Below are 21,026 nucleotides of genomic sequence, written 5' to 3' on the forward strand. Positions count from 1 at the left end.
AATAAAATAATAGGGTGGGACTACATCTTCCCCAAACGCATTTTGATATTTAAGCTAGTTGGCCTTAAAGATAAATAAACAAATGACAATAACAAATGATAGTCTTCTTAAACAGGCCTGTCTATTAAAGTCCACATTTACGCAAGGTTTTATACGTTTGGGTATGAGGAGCATTAAACTGAAGCAAACTTTATTGGAGTAATCCTACAGACTTAAGTAGAAATTGTTTCATTTAATTAATCTATGTTGATGTGTCTCCTTTCATGCGCATCTCTAGAAAGACCTGTAGTCCATGTGACGCACCTATAGCGCATGTATTTGCGTATAGTCTGTTATATCTTATATTTTGACCGTTTGCGTGTTAATAAACGTTAAGTTAAATATTTAAATTGTGATTATTTTAAATTGTGTATATGTCTGACTTAGCAAACTTGTTACAAGTATTTTAATAACAACTCCACTGTGCCTCATATCTGATTGGCTGCTTTACCACATCACGCGCAGCCACAGTGCGGTCCAGACGCGCGTCTGGAGTCAACTTTTTCTTCCAGTTTGTTTTCATTGAAAAGGACAAAGACGTGGGACGAGCGGGATGGGATAAAGAGGACACGAAGATGAGAGGACAGCGGAGGACAAGATTTTAGTCTCGAGGATTTTATGCTCCTTGTTGGTTTGGAAAGAAAACATGAACACCACGAATTGGGCGATGAGACCTAATGCGTTCAGCGCCGAGATCCTGGAAAACCCACTTCAGGTAGGTAAGGCTATGTCAAAGAGTGTAATAGGCTATTTCAATAGGCATACTATTTCAATTGGGCAATGTGAGCAATGAAAAGATATGTTTACTTATGTCTTTTACTTTTGAAAAGCCTAGTCCTTAAAGCTTTTAGAGACAGGACGTAGATCTATTGGGATTGGCACCTGTTGTGTTTTCTAAAGTGACCCTAACTAAATCACTTCCTTCCCATGATTCCAAACTACATTATTTACAGAATGCCCCTGTGTTAGTGAGTTGCAGGTTGGCTGAAATTTGGATTCTGTGCTTTCTTGGGGCTGATGAAACTCAACTCAGTGCCATCAATGCATAGTCCTTTTGAGGTATTTTTTAGCTAAACTGTCATCCATCACCCAGCTCCTTCAGCTCCTATTGGAGCCAACCCCTTAAAGTAGTGCTTCTTTTCAGACAGTTTTCAGCTAATTTCACCTCTTGTGCACATGTTCTGAATATGTATGGATTTCATTTCAATTTATTAGAAAAGCAACGTTACAGAGAAGATGCTAGATGTTATAGGGTTATTACATGGGGTCTATAAAAACATTAAATACAAACAGGCTGTATTAATATGAGCACTCTTGCCTGTTTAGAGATAGCAGCTCAGTTTGGGTTAGACGTTTTAGGGATCAATCAGAATTAGATGGCTTGGACAGTTCAGTTATTGTATTTGATAATTCGTCCAGAGGAAGAGCAGAATTACATATTAACACAAGGTAATAGTTGGCGTGAGAGAAGAGGATGCAGTCAAGATTTGATGCATAAGGCACAGTATGGCATTTAATTTATCTATTTAGTATTTTTTATTGCACAAAAATACAAAGAAAAGCACATATTCTTACTGTTAGCTGGGTCACCTCTTCCCAGACCTGTCCTGACCTATAACATGCCAGTCTAAGTTTAATGCCATACTGTGGAATATTCTAAGCAAATTTCCAAGCATGTGGCAAACCCTCAACCAGAAAACTTACATAGAACACCTTTAAAATGAACAAAAAAACAAAACAAAGCTATGATATTTAGAACAATATACAAGTGTTTAGGGCCTTTACACAGGACCTATTGTCAGACGCCTCTCATTCTTTTTGTGGCCATTTCTGTCCCTCGCTCTCTCTCTTTGTTGGAGTAATGTCAGCCTGAAACGACATGGACATATCAAGACAGATCAACAATGACTTTCAGAAAACCACGAAGGGAATTTGAATCTGCATAAGAGTGGGAGAGCAAAGGGCTACAATACACAAGCTAAGGAAAAACAAACATCCGTGTATTGGACCAGGGATATCATAATAAAAGTGATGGAATAACCACTGTATTTAAAATTGCAATCCTAAAAAATGATGGCCCTGTCCTAGAATTACAAAATGTCGGTATATGTTATGTTAGCAAGACAATAAAAGTGGTAAGAGCTTTCCTCAATTTAATTTAAAACTCATTACCTCAGAGAGAAAGCTATTACAATTCGCCTTAATGCTCAACAATAATACCGCTATTTGCATATTTCTTCATATTGCACAACTTGAATGATATGTTTTTGCGCTTTGCCAACCTCTACCCACCTTCTCAGTGCAGGCTCCGTCCACACACCAGACCATTCCAGTGTAAGACAGATGCCTATTGTCCCGGGACATAAAGGGGTATAGTGTCCCGGCTCAAATGCAGATCAGAGCTGTCAGTCGCTGCGCAGAAATGAATGAGCTGTATAATATGTTGCTTTTTTATTGTCACATGTATTGGAAAGAACAGGCAAATATTCAAAATAACTAAATGATAATAGTGGCATCGGGGCTATAAGATTAATCAAAATAGTCAATGGTCACAATTAGCAAATTTAATATGAGCTAACCTCCATAGAGTTTGAAATGAATGGGATTGTTGCATACTACAGGATATTAAAATGTACTGTGTGTGAATTCAAGATTGTAATGTAATTTCCAATTTTTTTTTTCATATATTTGCAGACACACTATAGGAGGTTGGTTTAGTGTTTTATTATTTGAGCTTTAAAAAACACACATTTAAGATTACTGCAATATGGCACAAAGCACGGTTTCTTGTTAACATTTTAAGCACTCTGCTATTTTATTTCCATCTCAATTGCTCTCTTTGTCCAGCCTATGGTTCCAAATTAACTTTTGGCTTTGTAAAATGGAAGTTTGAAAGTTTAATCAGCTTTCTGGGTCCTCTGTGGAGCAACTTACAACTACAGGCTTCTCTAAAGCATGAAGTGAAACTGGTTGAAACTGGACTGTAGACTTTTGTAAATTGTTAATTACAAAGATGCATTTTGTTGACTAATTGTTAAGTGAACAATAAAGGTCATGTGGACAGTCTTTATTGATTATTTGCAATCACACTAAGCAAACAACAAAAGTAACCATTAAAGTTGACACAATAATCGAAAACCTTTTAGAAAACACTAAAAGGTTGCACTTGAATAAATCCATTTTAAATGTCAGTAAAAAATCATGCCAATCCAGACGTCTGAAAGATCTTATTATATTATCTACTGAGATCTTCATTTAACACAAGATTCTGCAGAGCATTCAATGTCAAAACATTTAAATTTAACAAGTGGTGTGTGGGGCACAATAACAAAACAGCAGGTCCATAATAAATTTGGCTTTTATTGAAGTCAATGATTAGTAATTGTTTAATCACCATTACCCAATTATGGAAGTGGAAGATTAAAAAAGTGGAAGAATAACTGTGAATGGATTGCATCCCCAGACTTTGTAATACTGTATATGCATTTCAAAACAGTATTCACATGAACTTTTCCACCACATCCCAAATCATTGTATGTCGGTCTTTTGTAACTCTCAGTAGATACAGGGGCTGTGCTATGAAGTTGCTGGTCTTGAGTAGAGTGTGAACTGTTTGCTAAGTAAGCTGACCTCAGAGGCACTCCCACTGCTGTGTTTGCTCTTTCCATCATCACGCAGAACTTCACTGTCTATTTCTTCATATATTAACTGCAAATTTCAAACATTTGCGTAATAGATTATTTCTTCATTATAATACATATTTAAAGAGCTTTCTGATTAAAGTTGATACCTCTGATGTTCAAAAAGTCATTAAAATGCATGTACAATTTACTTTGACCTCACAGACACATTACTTAATTTATCTTCTCTATTGTGTTGGCTGGTAGTTAATTTATCTTCTCTATTGTGTTTGCTGGAACAACCAATGGAATCACCATATTGGTTTTGAAAATTGTGAAAAATGGAGTCCAATTGATTTTTTTCAAATGTATTCAGGCCTGTTCTCTTCTCTCACTCCTCTTCTCTCTGTTGAGTCCACAGCCTTCTGCCTCATTTGGCACTGACACTTTACACCCGCTGTGAGCTGCCAAATACATATGCTCTAATTTCACGCAAACAAACAATGCACAAGGCCAACACTCCGTGCCGGTCTGATATAAGATACAGGTCCATTCATACAGGTCTGCTCCTCACACTTTGAACTGTGAGACAGTCAGTCCACATCCTATTGTCCACTCTCTGTTAGCTCTGTTCCTGTCTGACCCAGTTCTGTTTTTCTGCTTCCATTCTGACCATTGAAATGGTTAGTCTTTGAAATAACATGTGGTCTGGTGTGTATAGCTAACTGATCTGTGAGGTGAATTTGAACAGGTCTAAGATATACTACATTCACTCCTTGGTGGTGGTAAGTGACTATTGTAGCCACAGCTGCCCTGGGGTGGACTGACCGAATCAAGGTTGCCAATATGTGCCATATGCCCTCTGAACGCCAACAGCAATCACTCACACATCATACAAGGTGATGTGAGTGAAGTGTCTTGCCCAAGGACACAACCACAGTTTTTGCCACACACATTTAAGTAATACCAAGACCCAGCCTTGCTTAGCTTCTGAGATCTGATGAGATCAGGCGTTTTATAATGTTCAATTCTCATTCCTTGGATGACTATTTCTAGGTTACCCACCATTAGACTTTCTATAGTGTTACCTAATGGGTTTGTTGCAGCAGTTGCAATAGGTTTTCTATTGTAAAGAGTTGTTTGGTTTTAATGAATTGTGGCATTTTCATTCAACATTCAATAACACCACCATTTAAAATGTTTATTTTGTGATTTTCTTCAGACACTACAAACAAAAGTAAAGTCTAAATCCTGTTTGCCCTGGTGGTTATGTTGTGCTGTCTGTATTCCAGTCTGAAGGAGAGCACTGAATATACAGTATAAGCTAAAAAGTTTGGTTAAGACTCACTGTGGAGAGGACCGAGTGCTGGTCTGAATTTTAAATTATCCACAAATCCACTCGGCTTATGAATTTCCTAGGAGATGATGATGGTTATGCTGTGATTAAAGCTGGATTGGCTTTAGTATAAAGGGAGCTGCTGGGTGGTTTTATACGTGCTAAAACGTAGAATATTTGCAAAAGTGTTATTCCCTAGACTTGCTAACCTTGTGTTGAAGCAATGTCAAAAACATTATTTCTAATATGTAACCTGCTACTTAGCTCTGCCCTTGTTGACAAGTAGACAACTGACATACTTTGCATCCTCTCCACACAAGAATGCCAGGAAATAGTGACAGGATGATTCAAAAGGTACAAGCACCTCATTATAGTATTAGTAAGATACATATTAATACTTAATTAAATCTTTTTATTTTTTTTTTTTATTTTATAGGGATCAAAATTGTTGAGTCAAAGTCTTCTTAATGTTTTGATTGACTATCTATTAACTAACTGTCTATTTCCGGGACAATTTTATCTCACACAATGTATTGTAAATGTATTGTATTTATTTATATTACTAAACAGTGAACATAATAAGCTCAAACTCTTTCACATCGGCATTTTTAGTCCATGTAGCCTGTAGACTATTTACTAGAGTTTCTCTTACACATAAACTGTGGTGCAACCATTTAAATGTTACAATAGTATTATTCATGTTTTATATATTTAGATACATATATTGCAAAAGATGTGCCTTCAATTACATTTAAAATGTATTTTTGATGTTTATTTATTATTTGTTCCGGCAATTTGCATTTTATTCATGTTTGAGTGTCACCACAGAGAATGAACTGGCTCTTGCTGTCCCCCATGTAAAAACCCTAGCTACACCCCTGAGTGACAAATACTACTTTTTGCCTGCTGCATTTCATTTATGCAACAAATTGTCTTTATTAGTTTTCATTTGGAATCTTGTCAACAGTGACTAGAAGAATGCGTTGTTTCCAAAGGTTAATAAAGCGTTACATGTGAGCAATATGCATATCATTATTAGACTGTCACCTTTTCCTGACATATTCAAAGAGCAAAGGCCACACTGCTTGTTGTGTCCACTTCATCTTATTGACCCTGGACCACCGCTCATCGAATTTTAATGTAGTCCAGAGCTTGTACCAGAAAGGTATTCAATACAGTGCATTGACCATCTCTGTAAAGGGACAATATGTAGCAGGCTTTGTGTTTGCACAAAATTCATCCTGGAGCTACAAGCTCAGTTCTGTCATTGGAATATCAGAGGAAATGAAATGAACATAATGTATACAACCTTATCATAGAAAACCAACACAGGAGTTAAAGATACAAATGTATGTACTAGTGTCTTGTTACATTATAACTTTAAGCTCTAGATCAGGAAAACACAAACAGAAAAAAGTACAAGTTGAAATATAAACATTTACAGTTGTTTCCTTTAGGGCATGATTTTATAAATCATACAGTACTTAGTAAACATAGTAAATACAATAAATGTATAACTATTTGTTATAATTGTTTAATCTCAGCTGTTATACTTGACGGATATTTACTACTTTACAAGGTCATATTTGAGTAACTTTCTCCACGTTTTTCATCATCTGCCCTCAGCCCCAGAGCACACTTTCATTTTGTTATAAACTCTTCCTCCACAGACATTGGTGAATGTTTATGACTTAAAATTTAATTTCCCTTCGGCAATAATTTTCTCAGCAAATGTGGCAGAATACCCGGCTATATCCCTGAAAAACTTGCACAATAGCTTTTGGAAGATTAGAATGAACATTTGAATGGGAAAAATAGCCAAATACTATAAGCAGGTCAAACATTTTCCCTTTTCACATAGTAAGTCAATTTAAGATTTATTTTTTCACAATAGTTCAATCAAAACACACCTCCAAGAATATTCCACAGTACCCCAGTATTGCATTACACAAATATTCAACTCCATCAGGCCATGTTACAAGATCAGGAGAGGCAAGTCAGTTCACAGAGAATGCATTTTTTTCAAGGTATTTATCAATAAAACACTACAATAGAATCAAGAATAGTACCTGTAGTTGCTGTGGACAAAACATTAAAAGACACAGACTAGACAATCATTAAAACAATAACTGGAGTAATTGAATAAATGCAACTTTGATATTTAATTCTATACTTTGGAACATTCCAAGCAGAGCAGTAACAATTTCATAGAGACATGCAGGTGGCTACTACATCTTTAACCTGACCACAGTGCAAAATGAATATCTTGATTTTATGTTAGAAACCCATAGTAAAACTATACCATTTCTGTCTCCAATCTTTCAATGAGGTGACAGTTGAAGTTTGCACTGTATTATATTGTGTTTGCATTATTTTATGTGAAAATCCAAACAGCTCCTGATTCTCATGTTTACGGTTGTTTCCTCCACAGGCTTATCTCCTGGGAATCATTGTCTCCATCTGTGGGAACGTTCTCATCAGCATTTCTCTCAACATACAGGTACGAGCCAGCACTGTCTGACAATACAACAGCAGGGAGTGTGTCTGCAGGTGGTTTACAGGAGCTTGTTTACATGGAGTTTACAATGGGAACAATAGTTTTAGAGATCTCCAAAATAGTGAATTCACTTTTTTAAACTTTTGACTAGAATATCAAATACATTACAAAACAAATGCCTGTTTATCTGACATAGTTTACAAAATAGAAAATGTATAACACGAGCTGTAAATTTGTGTTTAGTTACTTCATTATGATTCATCTTTATACACAACCAAGCAGAGTTGTCAAAGTATGCACACACTCTAAAAACTTATACTAATAGTACTGAGACTAGATACTGATATTTCAACAAATGTGGATAAATCAGACTAGTATAAGGCCACCTAGTACTCTCTCACACACACACACACACACACACATGCACACACACACCCCAACCCACATACACCCCCCCCCCCCACACACACACACACATATGCTATTTATGTTTATTATATCATGTTGTGTATGCAAAAAACAAACAATAGTCAGTGGTATAAATGCTTATATGTTTTGGTTTTGTTTTGGCGCTTGATTTGGAAAACTTATCTTATAAATACACAATAGCAATCATAATCAAATCAGGAACCCCTCTGGGCTCCTCGGGCTGCTGCTAATCAGTAGTATTTCCTCTTTGATCAGATACAACATTATTTCTAGTTTGAATAACAGCTTTGAAGGAACTGATGAATTCTTGAGTTAATCAAAAACAAGAGCAAAATGAGATTTATAATTTAGGACATTTAGTTGATGAGTTGTCAAAACTTTTTATTTGTATTCTTAGAAAGTGTGAATCTCTGAGGAACAATGTTGTGGTGGACAATACTCTATTTATTGGAGCTCACATGTTTAGAATAAAGATACTTGACTATAGGGCTACAACAGACTGAAAAGAAGTAGGCTAACATAGAAGCCTATACAGTAGATACATGCCATAACTGTGATAATAGCACTACATTTTATAGACATAAAAGCCAAAAAGAACATATGTATGAGCAGAGAATAAAAACTATAATAGGTTACAGTTAAGAAATGCCATCATTTGTTATATTATGCCATAGTCGCTTGACCTAATATTTGGTTCCCTTTCATCTATTCTGTCAGAAATACACCCATGTGCGACAGGCTCAGCGTGGCTCTAAGCCCTACTACACATCTGCTCTCTGGTGGATGGGGGTGATCCTGATGGGAGTGGGCGAACTGGGGAACTTTGCTGCCTATGGATTTGCCCCTGCATCACTCATTGCTCCACTGGGCTGTGTGTCAGTCCTAGGTGAGGAGCCACTCTCATAAATAATGCAACTGTAACCAACAATTTTAAACATAATATTTTCTGGACATAATATTTTTTCTTCAGGGAATTGGACTTGCTCCTAAGAATCTTTACTTTTTATCCAATACTTAACTCTATATTCATATTTCACATCACATATTTGCTGGAGTTGTATCCCCATTTGTCTAACCAGTTAGTCTTGAGATTATAAATTCTCTGCAGAAACAGCATGCCATGAAGTGGAGTAAGCCTGAATCATTAGCCAATCAAAACAAAGGCTCTCAACTACTGCACCTGTCAGCTGCTCAGTGCAAACACTCTAAAAACGTAGGTTAAATATTGAATGGGATTGAGGCTGCTTCCATCACTCAGAGCTGGAGGTGCCTCTGACTCAGTGATATTAATGACACCTATTACCACAACGCTTCAAATGATTTTCCTACGGGCACATCTCACCAGGGGATGAATGGTCGGAGTAAAGCACAGAGCAAAACTACAAATCTTGTTAAAGCTGTACCAACCCCTGCTCCCTGCAATTATGTTTGAGTAAGAGCCGGTGCCACAAGAACAGGAGTTTGACAGTTGTATTGTAAGTGTTTCCAATATGTAATAAGCCAATAATGAAGGCAACGTCAGGCGATGAGCATTGTGCCACTCAGTAAAGAGGTTATTGGCCAGAGTGGCACTGGAAAGTAATGAGTAATTATATATATATATATTCTAATAGATATATGTAATTGAGTATAATTCTACCGTGTAGTTGGAACTAGCTATATGTGGACTGATCTAAAATGCATACAAAATGAGTACCTACAACTATTTTCATGCACAAATTTGGCAGCAGTACTTGTATATATTTCATTAAATACAATTCCAGCTAACTGTACTTTTACTTAAAGAATATACATTTTCCATCACTTGGTAGGTTCAGTCAGACAACCAGTGCTGTCTTCCTTGTGTAATTGTACTCTCTAAATGACTCCCACTCTCCAATAGCATGAGTTGCTGAATTAGATTAGAGTAGATATACTTTATTCGTCTTTCTCAGGAAACTATATAGAATTGAATCTAGATGTTACATGAATGAGTTTCAATTTTTTGTGGCTAAGTGGTGGTTCTTCCTGAGCTGCCCCACCCACAGATCTTTGTAGCTAAACGAAAAGCTGGTAAAGATCTCAAGATCCAATTGCTACCTTTACTGTAAATCCTGGAATCATTGTAAAAAACTGGGGGGCAAGAGAAGTATTTTGGTGACTAAAATCTAGTGAGTGTAAACTATGGGATAAAAATGATGATTTGAATGTAGTGCGACATCAAGCTGAGCTGCAGAGCTGCAGAGGGCGGCTGTGAGGATGAGAAGAGGAGATTTGTCTGTGTGCATCACTATTGTACCCGAGTCTAGTGAGAGCAAAAGAGAAAATTTACAAAGTGTACATCATCACTGAGTTTAGACCTGCAGCACTGATCTGCAGCACTGATCTGAAGCTCACAGATGGAGCAGATGGATTATTCTATGACAATGAATCAGGCCCTTGTTGTTTTTTTTTATCATCAGCAAAACAAATGATAAATCTTTTTTCTTCACAGAATACACCACATTTTCCCTCCAGCGTTTATGGTTACATTACAGCTATATCACACATTTTTGAGTACTTAGGGTTGTAAAAGATACTAAAACATAAAAATAAAGGACCAGGTTTGACATTTCTAGAGTAGGTTTTGCTGTAGGCTTGATCTATATCAGAAATAGTAGTTTTAGTTTCTTAGTACTGAAACATCGGACATTTTAGTATTGTGACAACACTGGTAGCATTTTTTTTTTGTCATCTAGTCTCAAAAGTATAGATGTGCTTGTAGTAAACATTGTAGAAACATTTGAATTACATGCATGGTTTATGTATACAACAATATGTATACAACTGTTTTTAAAGGAGCACTGTAACCTTTGAGGTGGGGGGGGTCTACCAACTGTTTGTTGCCATGGAGATGTTATTGCTTAGCGACGATGCTTAGCAATGTTCCACAGCTGTATATAATATCTTTATGATATTGTATAATAACTTAAAAAACATGCATTCTGCAGTGAAAGAGCTCCCCACAGATCTGACCTGTTGACCTGGTGGTATCACACTTCATTCCAGGCAAAGCAATAACATCTCCATAGAGACTAGTAGGTTCCATTATTTTATATTTAAAATGAGAAAAAATACTTTTTCTTGGATTTACTAGTAATAAATGTGCCAACAAAGGGTATATAACAAAGTATTGAGATGAGCTTTTGTTATTGACCAAATACTTATTTTCCACCATAATTTTCAAATAAATTCTTTAAAAATCAGACAATATGATTTTTCAGGATTATTTTTTCACATTTTGTCTCTCATAGTTAAAGTGTACCTATGATGAAAATTACAGGCCTCTCTCATCTTTTTAAGTGGGAGAACTTGCACAGTTGGTGGCTGATTAAATACTTTTTTGCCCCACTGTAAATACAATAGGCAATAGATAGATTACACTAAATCAAGCAATCAGTTATAACAATACATTTCACTGTCACTCTAAAACTGTAAATATTGATTAAAGTACTGTATTTCTTTATTTATACTTGTTTTTGCCGTGATGGAGTGCTTGAATTGCATCAGATCTCGTTTTATTTACAGCCTCCAAAGCCCTTGGAGGCAGCCCTGTGTCTGCCTTTGGTCAATTGCAGACAATAAATTTTGTGAGTTTATTTAAGCTGTGCCTCCATCATAGCGATAAACAGTGGGCAATAGGGGAGTGTAGCTTTTGCATGTCCAATATGTTTAACAAACAACATGTAGCCTATGCCCCAAACACTGATTCGTATCACACAAATCAAACATGGTATTAAAGTGCTGCCCAAGTGTGGATATTTCAAGGTGATATAGACTCTCCCAGACAGGATAAAGGCACGAGGTCATCCTGTGGGAGTAGAACAAATGCTCAAAGCAACACAAGGACATTTAGAGGACTTCTTTTAATGGTCAGTCAGCTGGGGTTTCAAAATAATGACAGTTATTGGTTGAATCAAAGTCAATAAAGAGCAAAAGACTATTTCAAATGATAATAGCTTATACAATCTGCACTAACTGGCACTAATGCAATGATATTATGATTACTATTTCAAAGAGATAGGCTCAGTTATAATCTCATCCAAACTGGACTCGCTTGTCCTTTATCTATTTTCATCATGTATTGCAACACTAAAAATAAGGATGCATACAATTCCTTCTACAAAACCTTTTCATCCAAAGCAATGAAATAGACTGTTAAATATTCCATGGCCCGACCAAGATCACGTTCACATTTAGGACTTCACCACTGGGACCAACTGGATCTGACAGTTACTATAGCAACTCCATAGAAAGTGAGATTGATAAGTCTGAAATAAATGATAAAAGGAAAAATACGTCTGGGATCACTAAGAATGAGCAGTATATCACACCACATTTTTTGTCACTCCTGGATCTCTCATCAAAATAGGAAAACTATTTGATAAATGTCCTGTCAAATTAATTCTGATTATGTGTTAGTATAGTAACTGTGCTAGTTCAAGTTTCAGCAGCTGTCTATAGATTTGTAGATGTCTCAGTTATAGTGTTGACACAGTTATAGTATTGTTTTTGCTTGTTATTATTTTAAATATGTTTATATATTAGTAATGTTGTGCAATAGCCCAATTATTATATTGTTCTATTTGTGGAATGTAATTGCATTGTAGATTTTCGAGGCACAGTACAATCTATCACTCACTTCCAGTCACTAGGAATGAATAAAATTTGCCATTACATATGTTAGTACTTGAGAAATCATAACGGCAGAAAGATCTATGGATATGAATTTAAGTTTGGGTAGGAGGCATGCCCACAATTGGTCAATATTGTTTGTAGCATTTGTGTCCATGTATTATTTATTGTTCCTGTCTTTGTGCATATCCTAACACTGCACATCCACTTGGCCAGAACTGTAGCCAACTCTTCCCAAATTAGCCATTCTCTTCCCTGTAATACAAAATGCCACCCCTTTTTTAGGCCACCCATCCAGTGTCTGTCTCACCCTCTCATTCTTTCAGCCTGGCTCCTGTCTCACCATCATGTGTGCTTGAACATAATGCACATGCCTGCCTGTCACGGCAAAATCCGTTGTCTCTGAGTTTCTGAGTGCATAGTCGGGGGAAACATTAAGACGACTAATCTGAGAGTAAGCTTGTGTGAAACTGATTGCTTTTTTCACACATACTGCTCTTCTGATGGTGATGGATGGGTTTAGGATAGTTGGACTGCACATAGGAGCATCTTGGTATAATTTTGCATTGTTATAAAGCTCTAATGAGGAGCATTTATCAGAGGGAGATGACAGTTCTTAATCATACGGAGATTGCGTTGTGTAGATGTGTATACTTGCATGCATTATACATGAAGATATAATGATATGTTTAACAGCTTGTGTGTGGCCAATTATGGTGGCTATGCAGGCAAGTATTTATTTCAAGGTATTGTTTGGGTCATCTGTGCACACATGTAGATGCTTTTGAAAACAGTTTCTTTTTATTTGTATAAAAATAGGGCTGGGTACCTTTCAAATTAATTTCCGTACCAGGAAAGGGATATTACTTTTTTCAAGTACTTTTATATGAACTAACCATTATCTAAAATAACAAAACAGAATTGGTGTAATATGATTTCTTGTATTTTTTAATCATTGATTTCTGGTCACATCACCTAATTTATGTAGTACTCTCCCAGGAACAACCAGACATCACATCTTTTATTTTTGGTGCCAGTAGGACCTTCACTTTTTTCTGTACTGTACTGGTAACTTTAAGTAATGCCTGGATCTATCTAAGATGCATGCGATTGAAAATATATAAATTAATACATACATCTAATTATCAAGGGCGAAAACTGTAAGCATTATAACATGGAGTAAAACTACACTAAACCAGGACCAGAAAGAATGACTTTTAGCCTAAGGTAACCCTAAGACTGAATGAAAAAGTATGACTAAATAAATAATTGAAGACAAAAGATACTTGATGATAAACAGTCACTTCCAGGACAACCATACTGAGCTCAATGAGAGCAGTGTACATCACTGTGGTGTCAGGGGGAGCTGTAGGGGTCCAAGAACACAGATGGTCTTTGGTCCAGTCTCTCTCTGTCTTGGACACCCATCTGTGAACTGGACATCTGCAACAGTGCCAGCCCAAAATGACGAGAGAGGACACACAGCAGAAAGGATAATTCCTAAAAATATTTTGACATTTATTAGTCCCTCTCTGGCCATGATCATTTGTATTCCTCAAGCACCATGCGATGTAAAACCAAAATCCAGCCTGACCTTGCTCAACCTGTTGCACAAAAACAGTGGAGAAAATAAGCAAGTCAAACAAAATTGCTGTATATCTCAAAGGGACAGTGTAATACTATTATTTAAATTATGTCTAGACACTGTTTGTGTTTGAGGTAATCCTAATATTATTGTGTATTTTCTATTTCACAGCCAGCGCCATCATATCGGTTGTTTTCCTGAAGGAGACGATTCGCGCCTCTGACATACTGGGTAATAAAACACTGCTGACACCTGCAGATTGCACTTCATATTTGGATAGCAAAGCGGCGATGGTCTTTGCAAAAACATTTCTGAATGAGATCATCACAAATCTTAGCCCCATTTCTGAGTCATTTGCACGGTCTGTTCATATTTGTTGTAATGAGCCATTTGTGTGTCATTACAGTTTAGATTCAGCTGTTAAATGACATGATTGTAATGATGTTCGCATTCAGAATAATGATTTTGACAATGAAAGAAGTGGCTGTCCTATCAGCACCACACTGCGATTACTTCCTTCTGTTGTTTATGCTCCTTGTACAATTGTTTGAATCATCAGCCTCCTATTGGAAACAAGTGTACAGAATTAAGAGAGGATACATACGATTGATTGGGCATGTCAGCGTGACCACTCGAAGGTGAAGTTAATTACAGATTATCTCTTTACGGTGCCACCTGTTAGTGGGTGCCCTACACAAGGAAAAAAAAAAAACTGTTTGTTCTCAGGAAAATGTGTTATGACTAGATAACATGATCAGACCATTTCCAAGTGTGTGGGGTGTTCATGGTATCGAAAGTGGTAAAGTGGAGGAAGAAGCATTGGGGAACCACTTATAGGTGATGCACGTTGGTTGGGACCTATATGGTGGAAGAAGTTAATACTGGTTTTGAAAGAAAAGTATCAAAACACCCAGTGGTTTCTCCATAATATCAGGAATATAATTCACAGATTTGTGCAAGTCTGTCACAATGTACTGAAATTATGCCATGCTAGGGCGAAAACAAAGCTGAGTCAATATTGCCTACCTAATTATCCTCTATGCAAATGTCAAAACATGTGCAGTTGTTATTTACTTGGCATAATTACCAATTTAAACAAATTAGATTCGATTAACACATGATTTGTCACGGGAAATATTCTAAAGCAGTTAGATAAACATTGTTAATTAAACATGAAATCCCCAGTGACCAGTAAACAGTATAAAAGCGTGGCAGGGATAAAAGCAAATCAAAGGTTGCATTTGATATTTTCTGCTAAATGGCGGTGATTTTTCTCCTATAAGAACTTTCCTCTCTCCACAGGTGGGACTCTGGCGATCACAGGAACCTACCTTCTGGTGACCTTTGCTCCCCACAACATCTCCATGGTAACAGCCCAAATGGTCCATTACTACTTCATCAGCTGGTACTTACTGGTTTACATAGTAGGTGTTTCAATGTTTATAATAATAATTATAATAATAATAATAATATGAAATGTCTTCACAACAATTACAAACACTGCTGCTACTGCTTCTTGCTTTGTAATACACTTTGCATTACTCTGTGAAACTTCATGAAAAAGTATAATTCAATGGATAAAATATATAATTTCCAACAATTTTGTTCTTTATAATCCTTCACAGGCTATTCACTAATTGGTGTGTAACTAACAGCAAGTTATGTTTATGCTGTGTATCCAGAACAGTATAAAGCCTTTTACGCATACAGCCCAAATGATCCCAGATCTTGTATTCAGCGGCAGCTCTCACCTCAGGGCCGTGCACTGCATTAGCACTGGCCCATTTACCACTCTGCTCCAGGGACACTCCACTCTTACACTTGTACCAATGGCATAAACATCATCACTGTTACCATAGTGAGAAAACTGATGCAAAAATGTCTTCAAAAACATGCTCATTACTGAAACGCAAGTACATGCATGTTTCACAGGTTTGGCCCAGAAAAGATGAAAGACTTATTTGCAGTGGTGTAAAAGGGGGAAATTAAGAAAAGAAGATATATATTTTTAACTTGCTTTAGTTTTAGCATCCATAATGTTCTTTTCTGGCTTAATTCCCAACTATATATATTTATCAACAAGCAAAAACACACTTGTCCTTGAAACACAGACATTAGACAATAGTAAAATAATTCAGTGATTACTTTTTCCAATGCAAATGAATCATGATGAATATTAAGGAGAAATCTGATGGGAGTAAAATGTTAAGTGGATCTCTTCAGATGGAGACGACCTTGATGTGATTGGCTACTATGATTGATGCATTAGTTTCTAATTCAAGACAGACCTGAGCGTGGACCAGCGGGAACTAATTAATCCAAGTACAATGAAAAATCCATCAATGTCTGAATATTTTCAAAGGACAAACTGTTATCACATAATTTCATCTGCTCACTAATAAAACTATGCAAACATTTTACTGTTACTGGCATAAGGGCTTAATTCTTAAGTGTCTTCCCAGTATTTATTTGAGTATAAAGTTAATGATCCTCATATACGCTTGTATTTAAGAGAAAATATATGTTTTACTTGAATAGTTGTATAAATAACATTGTTTAGCAGAGCCATAATAATGAAGAATGTATGTAATGTATGTCAGGATTAAAAAATAAATCCCAAAGTCCAAAATACTTCCTTTAGTTAGTGTGTTTACATGCACCCATGGAATACCAAATGACCTACTCCTATTTTAACTGGACTTACACGTGCTACTGCAATGATTACTGCCATCACCAGCAGTAATAAGCCTACTACACGTAAAATGTTTAAATCCAATCTTTAGATAATCATCATGTGTATAAAGGTGAAATATTTAATTGCTTATATATATATATATTACTTAATAATAATAATAATGATAATAATAAATGTTCAAAGTGATGCAGTGCCAGCGTTGGATAAACATTGAAAGGTTAGAATGACCTTCTAAACTCTCATTTTGTGCTCTCACCATTCAGGCTCTGTCCTCCCTCTCTGTGGTGTTACATCAGAGCCTCTTCAACAGCTGAATATGACAGAGCTCAGAAGTGTAGCCCTAGGCCTTTCTCATTTATTAAGCCACAATTTATTTAATTTATTCACAGTCATTTGTTTCAATTACAACATTCAGCTCACTGTTTGTTTTTTTCTTTCTGCAGGTCATTGAGATCATTCTATTCCTCTTTCTTCTGTTTCTGTACAAGATAAAGAAAGTGAAGCACATTGTGATTGTGATGCTCCTGGTGGCCTTATTAGGTAAGGACATTTTGGATATCACAAAAACATGTAATTACTTAATCAGATATCTAGTTGTTCTTGTGACAAGGGTAGGTTTGATATTTTCTAAATAATACGCAGATGCACAACTTTTTTAGTTACCAAATTTTATCCTTTAAGGGTGCACTTAGGTTTTTAGGTGGAGGGTCTGAAACCTTAGCACAAGAAAAAGGGTATAGTGCATCTTCAAATTTAAGCTAGTGTGGCTAATTCATCCTACTTTAGGCAAGGCAAGGCAAGTTTATTTGTACACAAAGTAATTCAAAGTGCTTTACAGAATAAGAAAGACATTAAAGTCACAAAAATCAAAACATAAATAATCACATCATAAAATTAACATTAAAGCAGAAGAAAGCAGAATAAAAAACCTTTCGGTCATATGCACAGCTAAACAGAACTGTTTTGAGCCTGGATTTAAACATTGTCAAAGTAGAGGCCTGTCTCACATCTTCAGGAAGACTGTTCCAGGTTTTAGCTGCATAAAACTGAAACGCCAATTCTCCATGTTTAGTCCTGACTCTGGGCACCAGCAGGAGGCAGGTCCCTGAAGTCCTCAGTGTGCGAGATGGTTCATATGGCACTAACATTTCAGAGATGTACTTTGGTGCTAGGCCATAGAGAGACTTATACACAAGCAGAGCTGCTTTAAAGTCTATTCTTTCAGCTACAGGAAGCTAGTGCAGAGACCTGAGCACAGGACTTATGTGCTCATTCCTGCACAGGACTTATGTGCTCATTCCTGGTTATAGTCAGGACCCGAGCAGCAGCGTTCTGGATGTACTGCAGCTGTGTTAAGGCTCGTTTGGAGAGGCCAGTGAGCAGGCTGTTACTGTAGTCTAACCTACTGGAGACAAGCGATAAGTCTGGCTTTGACAGTATACCTTTGATTTTTGCAATGTTTTTAGGTGGAAAAAGCTGCAGATGTTACTGATTTGATGTGGCTGTTAAAGTTCAAGTCTGAGTCGATTATTACCCCTAGATTTCTAGCCTGATTTGAAGGTTTTAGAGAGAGAGACTGGAGGTGACTGCTGACACTTTCTCTATGTTTCTGTGGGCCAAAGATGATGACTTCTGTCTTGTCTGAGTTTAGCTGGAGAAAGTTGTTTTGCATCCACACACTGATCTGTTGGACACTGTGGCAGAGTGAAACCACTGGTCCATATTCACCTGCTGCCAGTGAGACATAGGTCTGAGTGTCATCTGCATAGTTGTGGTGGGACACATTGCTGCTGCGTATTAACTGGCCTAATGGCAGCATGTAGAGATTGAACAACAGGGGTCCCAGGTTTGACCCCTGGGGGACCCCACAGGTCAGGGACATTTTATCTGAGACACATTTTCCAATTTCAACAAAGTACTCCCTGTTTTCTAGATAGGACTTGAACCAGTTTATTACTTTATATCTAAACTGACAGCCTACTGCTGTAGTCCTGTTAAGTCTGATAATTCTTAACTGCCTATGCCTTGCTTTATTCTTTATTTTTGGCTATACCTTGAGCAAATCAAAATCTCATTTTGAATGTAAATATTGTTATTGTTACCTCCTCAGCCTCTGTGACAGTGATCTCAGTCAAAGCTGTGTCAGGGATGATCACTGAGACCATAAAGGGAAGCCTGCAGCTCGTTTACCCCATCTTCTACGTCATGTTTGTGGTCATGGTCGCCTCCTGTGGCTTCCAGATCAAGTGAGTCCAATTCTTCTCTTTTCTGTGCTTCATGAGAAGAGAGGCTGTTTAATCTTGAGCAAACTGTAGAAAATAGAACTTTACACATATAGCCAATATAGTATCTCTCTACTGTTACAATGGCACTTACTTCATTCACATTTGTCCTCACAGATTTCTGAACCAGGCCATGAAAATGTTTGATGCAACTGAAGTGGTGCCAATCAACTATGTGTTCTTCACCACCAGTGCCATTATAGCAGGTACAAAGTGAGACTTTTTAGTGGAATTCATAGTCAAAACACCAAGGAGAAACAGTTAGCTCAAGTAACACTAGTTTCAGTTTGGTTAGTCCTCGTGTTAAAATTCTATCACATTTACAAATGAGGCCATTGTAATGTTACTCTTATTACTTATAGTATTATAGTATATTATACTTATACTTTATTATGTATGTATTATAGTATATAGTATTATATAATTACTACAGTACAATCTTGATTTTGGAGTCAGTCAGTGGTGGCCAGTAATAGCATCTCAGGCTATTTCCAGTGTTGACTTGATGCATTCACACTTGTCCTGGTTTGGCCCTGGTTTGACCCTGGTTTATTTCCAATGTAGATGTGATTTGGTCCTGGTTTAGTTTATGTTTAATTCTTGGTTTAGTCTCAGTTTGGATGTGGTGTGTGATCACACTCTTGGTGAACTACAAACACTGAAATTGGTTGGCTGAAATTGGTCTGCTGTCTCAACCACCAACAGTAAACATCATCTTTCTCTGTCAGATTTGTCAAATAAACCACTCAGCACTGCATCTCTGTGCTTCACTGACACTCATCAAATGTGGAGTATATTTTACCTTTGCTCAGATCTTATCCTCTTACCTACACAGATAACAAACCATTATTGAGTGTAATGAAAAACACATATCAGGTTTCCTCCTGTCTAGTGGTGGTTGCTATTTTTTTAGTAGTATAGCACCCATGTCCCTACAATATGTGGAAAATTAGAGCTTACACATATTATATATCATTATCTTTCTTAGTTAGATTTAATATTTAGTGTGTTCATTTTGCAGGTATTGTATTCTATCAAGAGTTTGAAGACCTGGCCATGCTCAACATCTTAATGTTTGTATTGGGGTAAGTACAATATAATTAAAGTATACAGAATAGGTAAATATTTTAAGCAAAACATACTTTGATAACTTTGTTACAGTTGTCTTCTGTCATTTGTCGGAGTCTACCTGATTGCTCGAAACAGACCAAAGATAAAGCAAGAAAATGGGGATTTTATTCCAGTGGACACTATTCCTGGTGAGCTCTAACTTGATCCATATGCATTGTAGACTGATGTCAGATGGGGCAAAAAGCAGTATTCATAAGCAGTTATATGGTATTTTCAAGTCATTATCCAACAGCAAAATCCGTAACTTTAATTTGATAATTCATGTTCACTATCCTGCCATTTACCCAACCACCCCAGTACATTTTTAGATTAATAATAAAATATTCTGTCTGCCCATATCTCAACTAAACACTATGGGACATAGTAGCAGTGTCAGCCTCATATCTCTCTAATGAGCTGTGCTGTCCATGTTTTCAGGGAGAAGGCACATCACCAAAGAGCAGCCCGAGGCGAGTGCGCTGCCATACGGATCACTGGCAGACAAACTTATGTGCAACAGGCCAGGCCCATCTGACGATTCATAACACCCGCTCCATCTGTGCAACTATGGGTGCACTAGGGCTCCAACCAGGCGCTACAAAGAGGTTGTGAATGAGAATTAAACAGTAAATGACAGTAAACTGTCATTTACTTGTATATTTTGTGTAAAGAGCCAAATTTCCTATAAATTAAATAAAAACTGAATTAAATTGTTTAAAAAGGCAGTATGCAGGCATGTTTATTGTATGTATGGTTTATCAAACGCACACTCAAACTGTG

The 21,026-nt window shown here is 36.9% G+C and overlaps 1 protein-coding gene across 1 annotated transcript; it reads left to right on the forward strand.

The window, feature by feature from the left end:
- The first annotated feature begins 564 nt into the window (after positions 1 to 564).
- On the forward strand, positions 565 to 20,966 carry LOC117383718 (NIPA-like protein 2). Its single transcript, XM_033980931.2, has 11 exons — positions 565 to 754; positions 7,427 to 7,495; positions 8,639 to 8,807; positions 14,331 to 14,390; positions 15,462 to 15,583; positions 17,298 to 17,394; positions 18,965 to 19,100; positions 19,254 to 19,342; positions 20,158 to 20,221; positions 20,298 to 20,395; positions 20,685 to 20,966. Exons 1-11 carry the CDS (start codon positions 686 to 688, stop codon positions 20,789 to 20,791), a joined length of 1,080 nt encoding a protein of 359 aa, XP_033836822.1. The 5' UTR covers positions 565 to 685; the 3' UTR covers positions 20,792 to 20,966.
- The last annotated feature ends 60 nt before the right edge of the window (positions 20,967 to 21,026 follow it).

The sequence above is a fragment of the Periophthalmus magnuspinnatus genome, chromosome 16, assembly GCF_009829125.3.
Source record: "Periophthalmus magnuspinnatus isolate fPerMag1 chromosome 16, fPerMag1.2.pri, whole genome shotgun sequence".
NCBI lineage: Eukaryota > Metazoa > Chordata > Actinopteri > Gobiiformes > Gobiidae > Periophthalmus > Periophthalmus magnuspinnatus.